This window comes from Podarcis vaucheri (genome assembly GCF_965113315.1).
Source record: "Podarcis vaucheri genome assembly, chromosome: 4".
NCBI classification, from domain to species: Eukaryota; Metazoa; Chordata; class Lepidosauria; order Squamata; family Lacertidae; genus Podarcis; species Podarcis vaucheri.
In genome coordinates, this window is record NC_138762.1 from 13,778,185 (window position 1) to 13,787,755 (window position 9,571).

At 49.3% G+C, this 9,571-nt stretch overlaps 1 protein-coding gene across 1 annotated transcript; it reads right to left on the reverse strand.

Moving 5' to 3' along the window:
- Nucleotides 1-1,055: 1,055 nt before the first annotated feature.
- Nucleotides 1,056-9,322, reverse strand: FAM181B (family with sequence similarity 181 member B). The gene has a single exon (XM_082221240.1). It carries the CDS (start codon nucleotides 8,401-8,403, stop codon nucleotides 7,231-7,233), a length of 1,173 nt encoding a protein of 390 aa, XP_082077366.1. The 5' UTR covers nucleotides 8,404-9,322; the 3' UTR covers nucleotides 1,056-7,230.
- Between the last annotated feature and the right edge of the window lie 249 nt (nucleotides 9,323-9,571).

Below are 9,571 nucleotides of genomic sequence, written 5' to 3' on the forward strand. Positions count from 1 at the left end.
ATTTGGGCAGACACATAAAATGTGTTGGCATTCGCCTGTCTCGGGAGACAACAGAGGAGTGTGCCTTTGGAGGCAAAGTCAAGCTGTTAGAAGATCACGGCGCCTGCTGTGGATGTAGAGACCGATACGTGATATTTTGTTGCAGCTGGGGCAGATGAAGGTGTCCAGTTGTGGTGACGCAACATGGCATTTCTTCTCTCTGCACTCCTCCCAGAGGTCATTCCTCCTCTATAAAACCCTCAATATCAAAGAGCCTTTCAGCACCACTAGATGGCACTGCTGAATCTGGAAATGATCAAATATTGATTTATCTTCACCAAAGCATCTAGAACAGGGATGGAAAACCTATGGCTGCCCAGATATTGGATTCCCAACTCTCATCAACCTCAGCCAGCATGATCAATTACCTGGGATGATGGGGTGTTCAACATCATCTACAGAACCGCAAGTTCCATTCTACCCAATCTAGAACCCTGGAGGAACTGAGTAAATATTATATATTTTATTACATATTTTGTGGTTTTATATTTTGATTTTGTTCTGAGGCCTCTGCGTATAGGGTGGTATGTAAATAATTACATTACATTACATTACATTACATTAGAAGACATCTGAATGCAGCCCTGTTTAGGGAAGCTTTTAATGTTTAATATTCTTTTAAAATTCTGTTGGAAGCCGCCCTGTGTGGCTGGGAAAACCCAGCCAGATGGGCAGGGTATAAATATATTATTATTATTATTATTATTATTATTATTATTATTATTATTATTAATATGGACTAAGAACTTGCTCCTGGATTCTGTCACACTCAAGAGCAGAATTTTTTCAGTGGCAACAACTAGAGTGACTTGGGCCTTCTTAGTCTAGGTGGAAGAGAAAGATTAACAAATAAAAAACAAACCACAGAAGAGATTTATAAAACTATGGATTGTATGGAAAGAGGGAATAAGGAGGGTTTTTCTCTTATTCTGTATCCAAACAAAAACACCGCTGAGGAAGAATTCAAACCATATTGCTCAATACAGCCGTCCATCTCTCAAGCACTGTGCACCATGTAAGTTTTATGACATCTCATAGACTTTAATGAACATAACTTAATCGTCAAATTATATTTTGCACGCAAGATAACACAACGACATTTGCTTTTGCTGCCTTTGGAAAGTCCGTGAAAGCAGTCCGACGACTTCCATGCGCGTTGCCATTGACATAGATGGTGCAAGCTTGCTTTTGTCTTGCTGCGCAGAGCAAGACAGTCACTTGTCTCAGTACTACTGTTTGCAGTATCTTCCGATACGTTGTTAACAGGGCAAGCCTAAACAGGTATACTCAGGAGTAGGTCGTACTTAAGCCCTGAAGATATCACTCCCTAGGAAGCGTGTTTAGGGCAGCGTGCGCTAAAGGGTCTACTCGAGAGCAACCCTGCCTGAGGCTCACGGTCCACGTTTTAGTAACAATAGGTGTGAGTAGATGTTGTTTCTTTAAATTAGGAGAACTTGGCCGGCACTCAACAGATTCACAGGGAAAGGATCCGCATTGAAAGGTCCGGCGAAATTCAGGGATGAAAAGAGAGTTACTTACAAAATCAGAAAGTCACGTACAATTAGTCATGGCTGCCGTCGAAAGAACAACCCCCCGTCGTAACAGGCTAACGTCAGACACATCTAGCAATTGATCACTGTACTAGGAGTTAGAACAAACACTGCGCCCCAAGGAAAAATATAATCAGGGACTTCTCACATTCAGTAAAAAATAATGCCCAAATGAATTAAATATGTTTTACAATGCACAGAAATGTCATGAGGATTAAGGAGGTGTAAAGTCGGTGTCATGATTTAGCCACTCTTGAATATGGTGGTATTTTCCCCCCCAACCAGTATAAGCAACATTTACCCAGTACCATTGGAGATGCCATGTACATTGGTGACTTGGTTCTCAGTGCCGAAAACCCAAAGTGTTCCAGTTTTCAAACATTTTTCGGAAGCCAAACGTCCAATCCGGCTGTCGGCTATTGTTTCTGGAGCACCTGCACCAATCAGAAGCTGCGCCTTGGTTTTTGAACATTTCGGAAGTCAAACAGACTACCGGAACGGATTAGGTTTGGCACTTTTGTTTTTGCTATCTAATTTGCGTTTCTGTTTTTGAGGCTTCTTCAGTTAATTTGTTTCTGTGACTGTGTGGAACCCAGTTCAGCTACTGATTGATTGATTGTGTGACTGCGGAAATGGATAAAAGCCCCCCATTCAAACAATGACTATCATCAGTGCAGGTAAGAAAAAAAATTAATTTTAATTTTTATCATCTACAATACGGTCTTATTTATTTTATAGTACAGTACATTGATTATTGCTTTCATTTTGTGGATCAGTGGTCTTGTTAGATAGTAAAATTCATGTTAAATTGCTGTTTTAGGGGTTGTTTTTGAAAGTCTGGAACGGATTAATCCGTTTTGCATTACTTTCTATGGGAAAAGGCGCCTTGGTTTTGGAACGCTTTGGTTTTGGAATGGACTCCCGGAACGGATTAGGTTTGAGAACCAAGGTACCACTGTAGATGCATCTAACAAGAGATGCAGAGGAGAATTTCAGCATCCCACCATGGCAACACAGACATTCCTGGTTCCCTGCTGATCTTCCGGAGGCATCTTTTAATGCAAGGACACCTCTCTCTGTCTCTCCAGGACAGTCATTGTTGCATAGGACTCGGTGTGCACCCCTAGTTAGATGTGTTTCCTGAGTTCTCTTAAGTGCCCCATCAGAAGCGCTCAACGCCTGATACTTCAAGCGAGGGGTCATCCACAAAGTGCGACACGCCCCAAGGTCCTCTTTAATGCCCGCTTGCCACATGTCCCGCCCTTTTGACCAACGCCCAATTCTCCCTCGATGGCACTTTTGCCAACTCATCACACACTCCCAGGTTCAGGGTGGGCCCCACAAGCGTATTTGCTCCTTGACTTTGCAAATTTCTCTTTTAAAAAGTTGCTGGCCACCGTGGGAAGGCAGAGCGGAATACCACAAGATCGGCTTACGGGATGGCTGATGGATTCCATCCTTTTACCAGCATATTCCATTCATCATGCCACTACTAAGAGCACCTCAGACCCATATGAACACTATTTCATGTGCCAATCCATCGATTGGCAGTTAATTCTGTTCCTTGGGCATTCTCCCTGACCAGATAATTCTCAATTCTCTCAATGCGATAAGAGTACATTTCTTTCTCTTTTTCAGGGCAAGCGCTGTGCCAGAAAAAATAATAATAGCAGCCACTGGGCATATTGGTCGTCTTTTCCGTGAAGGCCAGTTCCGTTTGCCAAGTTCTATGGCACCAGGCAAACCACGCTGGGCACAATCCAACAGGGAAGTGCTCACTGAAACAGACGTTTCGTAAAAGGACTTCCGTCCCATGAATTTCAATGGAGCGCAATTGAATGGCAGACGTTCCTAGCAGACTGATGTCCCTAAAAGGACCTGGTGTGGGCAGAGGGCTTGCCGCGTCACTAGCAACCTGAATAGTTCAAGGGAACTGGAGCTGGCAGGGTCATCTCTGACTCAAAATGAAGACGTTCCGGTCCTGAATTATGGCTGCTTCAGATGTGAACCGTTCTCTTACAGGCTATAGGAGGAAAGCTAACCGTGCGCATTACACCTGCATGAAAAACGGCCTGGTGTATACACACCTTATGACAGCAATAACAGCCAATCTACACTTTAAGGACAGAATAAGGTAGTAAAATCCTGGAATGTACCATTTCAGCTGCCCCCCCCGGGGGGGGAGGTGGGCACCTTTGTGGGGGAAAGGAGAACAGCACACAGATGAAATAAACCAGCACATCAGGATAAGGAAGAATTTAAGCCTCGCTCTTAGGTATTGGTTTGCTCTATGCAGAGAGGGCTTATTGTGGTTTTGTTTCGCATGGGAAACTTTCAAAAGTACATGCAGTGGTACCTCTGAACTTAATTCGTTCTGGAGGTCTGTTCTTAAGCTGAAACCATTCTTATCTTGAGGCATGCTTTCGCTAATGGGGCCTCCCGATGTGTGCGCGCCTCCGGTGTGCGATTTCCATTCGCATCCTGGGGCAATGTTTGCAACCAGGAGCAGCTACTTCCGGATTAGCGGAGCTTGTAACCTGAAGCGTTCATAACCAGAGGTACCACTGTAATACTTCACACACCTGCACTCTGAATTGGTCCAGTCCAGAATTCTACATCTTTATTCTAGGTCATGTGCAGCCTGAATCTAAGGTGTCTAATACAGAGATGAGAGGGGTTTCAGTTTTGTGGGAAGAGTTTATCATTCTTTCCCCTGCGTCGTTCCCCCAAAATCTAAAATCAACTCACACAAACCCAGTTAGTGTTGGCCCCATGGAAAAGAAAATCCAGGGGCAGTTAGGTAAAACCAGGGATGGGTAATGGTGCCTCCCCATGCTTTGCTGAACTACAGCTCCCATCAGCCCCTGCCAGAACAGCCAAGAGTCATGGGACTTGTAGTTCAGTAACATGTAGAGGCACACAGGTTACCCACCCCTGCTAGAAAGGAAAAGCAAATAAGTCAGGAGATTCAGAAACAGGTTTCCCACGTTACAAAGGCTTCCATCCCAATTGTTTACTTTCCCATCCAATCACTTGTACCTACGTTAGTCGTGATCGAAAACAGGAAAGAAGCAGCTTTCGTAACCTGGTCGCCTGGAGGAAATCCTTAACTGACCACAGGCGACCAGACGAGTGGCATTTTATAGCCCTCCTTCACACGGCAAATGGGTTTCTCCGTGAGTACGCCATGTTGTCTCCCAATAAACCAGTTGAGTGTGGAGAGACGTGCATCTGTCAACACACCGGGCCATGCGCCAGGGATCTGCAGCTGGTCAAAGCTTCGAGCAAAGCGTCCTCCACACGTCTACAGACCTGTATCTCCCCTTACAATTTATAGCACCCATCCAGTGAAGGCACTACAAATATGTGTGCCACGTGGCAGGGCGGGCCAGGCCCTACAGTGGCTTCCAAACTGCACTGCAAATATGCAGCTAAAGTGGCGCACCATTTCCACATGCGGCAGGGGTGCACGCCTTTCTCATGCAGACTCATGTGTTAGGGTTAAGTAAGTAGAAATCAAGTCAGCTCAGGAGGGGAGGTATTCTGCATATTCCTGAATAGCACCGGGAGCCTAAGAATGTTATAAATCAGATGTGCTGGACACCAGAGGCTGCTTTACACAGAGTCAGACCATTAGATCAATATTGTCTACACTGACTGACAGCAGCTCTCCAGCGTTTGAGACAGGGGTCTGTTCAACCTGGAGATGTTGCGGATTGAACCTGGGTCGTTCTGCATGCAAAGCAGGTGTTCTGCCACCCCAATCCTACATAGGTTTACGCAGAAGTAAGTCCCGGAGTTCATCAAGACCTACTCCCAGGTAACCAAGCAGAGAACCACAGCCTTAAACTCTTGGGTGGGTTTTCAAGTGAGTTGCAGGTTTCTGTTTTGGCCTTTGGCCAGCAGACCTTCCTTTCTGCTTGCAGGGAGCTTTTGAAACAGGCAGGACGCTGGGAATCAGGATTTCACAGGAGCGAAAACCAAGAGGCATAATAAACAGGGGAAGCAAGAACAATTGGCATTTTCATTTCAGAATCTCACCCCAAAAAAACACCCAAAACCCTTATGTGCAGGATGACCAAAGACAATCAGGAGATAGTTAAGAACTGATCCCATGTGGCAGCAAGCAAGATATGTATGTTAACGCACCAAACAACCTCTAACGTTATTCAGTACTGGCATGCATCTGCCTCTATCGACAACCCATGGACCAGATGGTGCTTGTGTCAAAATATAACCCTGGTATGAGCAGGAGAGCCCTGTTGGATCAGACCAAGACCCTGCCATCTAGTCCAGAGACCTACTCTAAGAGTTGGCCAACCAGATGTCTGCAGGAAAGCACTCTCCCTCAATTTGTGATCCTCAACCGCTATATAGAGGCCGGTTAGAAGTATGGCAAGACAGGCTTTTGTGCTCACTGAACTTCCATGGTTTCTAGGGCGAAAATCCGGACACAAAAGTTTTTGAGCTTTTTGGGGGGGCAAAGCTGTTGAACTTTTCCGCCCAGACACAATTACTGACTGCCGTATTCCAACTATGTCCGGGGAGTTCCAGACATATGTCAACCCTTACAGCATGCCGACCAAAGGATCCGGGAACTTTAGTTTCAAATCCTTGCTAGGATCCCTCGCCAGACTTCCGCTCTCACGGGGGCTCCTTGGACAAAGACATCGGTTGCTATGCCAATTTAACGAGAGCCAAATTTAACATTGCTAAAAGGCATGTCAGGGATTTGTTTTATTTAATCATAGGGGCATGGGGGGGTGTCATCGGGACCACAACATGCAGGGCGGCAGTGGGGGGGTTAACCCTTCCCACCCTGGCTGTTATTCTGATAAAAAAATCCCGCCCGCCCCAATTAGCCTTAGGGGGGATTTTTCCTCCCTCATTCCAAGTCTCATAGCGTAGAATCGTATCGTGGTAGTGTTGGAAGGGACCCCCAAGGGGCAGCTAGTCCCACCCTATGCAATGCAAGAATCACAGTGAAAGAATCCCTGGCAGCGATGGTTTTCATCAGAATCGTGGGAGGGAAAGGAAGGGTTAAAGATATCTGGCGTTCTGTGGTCCCCCAGAGCTGCTTACTAATGAACATCACAATCTGAGTAGACCCACTGAATTCAACAGCGCTTACTCGAGTAGACACAGCTAGGGTTGCACTGTAAGTCCTCCATATGCCGAAGGGAAGAGGGGATAACGATCAAAGACTACAATCCTATGCACCACTTACCTGGGAGTAAGCCTCACTGAACCCTGGGCTTACTTCCAAGTAGGCATGCACAGGGTTGGCAGCATGCCTCCCAAATGCCAGCTGCTGGGTGGGGATCACTGCACTGAGTTTCCCCCTGGTATCTGGGTGGCATCCACAAAATGTTGGACTGGATGGGGTCCCCCTGGCCTGATCCTGCTACAGAGCTCTCCTGGTGTCCTTTACTGCTAAGGTGTAGATCTGCCCAGGGGCTATTAAGCAGGAAGTGGAAGTTCTCCATTTCTGCCCTTAATAGACGCCCTTTATTCGAGGCATTTTCTATGGGATCCATTAAACTCCAAAATAAAAAAGCGCCAGTGCCGCTGAAATTTGGGGAATCTGCCAGTCCCCAAAACTTTCCAACCCCCTTCTCTTTCAGAGCTCAACCTCCCTCGTCTAAAGGGTGGAATAAGCAGGAACCCCCCTACTATACCCCGAGGCGTAATCGTAGGGCATGGCCGGCGGCGCAGGCGGGAGCGCGCACTCGGGGAAGAAGGGAGCAAAGGCCGCGGCCGGGACGTGCGCCCCCGCCGCGGCGCCGCTGCTGCTCTCGGGCGCCGCTGCCGGGTCCGAAGGGGCGGCGTAGAGGGCGGCGAGGGGCCGCAGGGGGGCGTCGGAGAAGAGCAAGTGGGGCAGCGGGTGCAGGGGCTCGTAGAGAGGCGCCTCCAAGCCCAGATCCGGCGGCTGCAGGCGGCTGCTGGGGAAGACCGGCTGCTCCGGCTCGGCGGGAGGGAGCAGGGCGCTGTAGTCGGGGACGGCCAGCAGGTCGAAGAGCTCCTCCGACGGGACGGGGCCCGCTGCGTCTTTCGGGACGGAGCTCGCCGCGGCCGGCTCGGTGAAGAAGGAAAGGGGCAGGTTGCGGTTGCGGAGAGGCACTTTCTTCCCGCCGGTGGAGGCAGAGGGACCCGGGCCGCCTTCCTTCTCTCCCGACGGCCCGACGCCGCCGCCCGCAGCGGCCCCGACGGCACGATCGAAGCCCGACGGGCGCACGGAGCCGAAGAGCGCCGCCAGGCTTTTGCTCTGCAGCGCGCTGGCTTCGCGCTTCTGGGGCGCTTTGCAGTGCGCCGCGGCGCCGCCGGGGGGCGAGGCGGACGCCGACGCCGCGCCATGCGCCGTCCCAGCCGGAGTCCTCTTGTTAGCAGGATGTGGCTGCTGCTGGGAGCTCATATTATTACTATTACTACTGTTATTATTATTAGACGCCTCCTGGCTCCCGGGCGTTGCAGCAGCCGTCTGGGCTCCCCCGATCATGCCGGTGCAGCGCTTGATCTGCTTCTGCAAATATTTCCGGTGGTTGACTTTGCGCTTGGATTTCACCGGCTTGTCCAAGGCTAGTTTGATGTTGCTGCAAGCCGAGTCGATGAAGCTCAGGAGGTCCCGGGTGGCTTCTTTGAAATCCCCGGGGTCGCCCCCTCCTGCTACTCCGGCTCCTCCGCCTCCTAGCAAGAGGGTCCCCCCGTCCTCGTAGCTCTTTTCCAGGTCGACGAAATCCCCCAGCCCCGCGGCGCCGGGGAAGCAAAACGGGATGAAATGGTGGTGCGGGTGAACCGCCGCCGCTTGCACCGCCATCGCCGTCGAGTGCTTTGCTCCTTAAAGAAGACGAAAAGCTTTTTCTTCCCAAAAATAAAAAAAATGCAGGGGATAAAAAGCAAGCAGGGGATAAAAAGTAAACACCCCTCGTGGCTACTTTCGGTACCCGGGAGGAGGAAACGGCCGTCGAGGCCAGCAGCCGGCGCAGCGCGGAGGCATTTTCTCTCTCCCTCTCCCGAGCCTTTTTGTCCAGCCGCAGCCGCGCGCAAAGCAGCCTCCTCGGCTCGATCTCGTTGCCTGGGTCACCGATGCAAACTGGGAAGAGGCTGGACATCAGCTCTTGGCCCCGCTCCGACGGCTCTCCGACGGCAACCTCCCTCCTCCCCGCCCCATCGCGCTTTTACATTTGGCTCCCAGAGGAGGAGGAGGAAGAGGTTGCTGATGCGTCGTGGGGAGGAGGGACCACCACCCTTTTCAGATGGGGGGGTTTAACCCTTTCTTGGGCCTGCCTTTGAAATAAATAAACCCTCCTTTCTCAAGAAGAACCTGGCTACTGAATCAGGCTGGTGGCACGTCTAAGTTCAGCAGAATTCCAACTGTTGGAAACCGCAGGTCGGGAGAGGAAATGCTGCTCGCTGGTTTGCCACGGGCTGCATCTATCCTGTTGAGAACAGGATGCCAGACTACTTGGACCATTGGCCTGATCCCAGTAGTTTGGTCTTAGCATCCTGCTCTCACCGTGTGCAGCCAGATAAACCCCAATGCGAAGCAGAACTAGCAGGACTTGAGTGCAAAAGCTTTCTCCCCGCTTGTGATTCCAGCAACTGCAATTCCGAGATGGTGGTCTTCATGGCTAGTAGCCTTTGACTGCCTTCTCCTCCTTGGACCTGGGATGGCTCAGTTGGTAAGGTTTGGGGTCGTGACATTAGGCAAAAGATCCCTGCATTACAGGGGGTTAGACTAATTATTATTATTATTATTATTTATTATTATTATTATTATTATTATTATTATTATTATTATTTATACCACACCCATCTGGCTGGGTTTCCCCAGCCATTCTGGGCGACTACCAACAGATTAAACACGGTAAAACATCAAACATTAAAACCTTCTATAAACAGGGCTGCCTTCAGATGTCTTCTAAAAGTCAGATAGTTGTTTATTTCCTTGACATCTAATGGAAGGGCGCTCCACAGGGTGGGCA

Excerpts from the sequence above, each read along its gene's own strand:
- FAM181B (XM_082221240.1), bottom strand. The coding sequence starts at position 8,403 with ATGGCGGTGCAAGCGGCGGCGGTTCACCCGCACCACCATTTCATCCCG.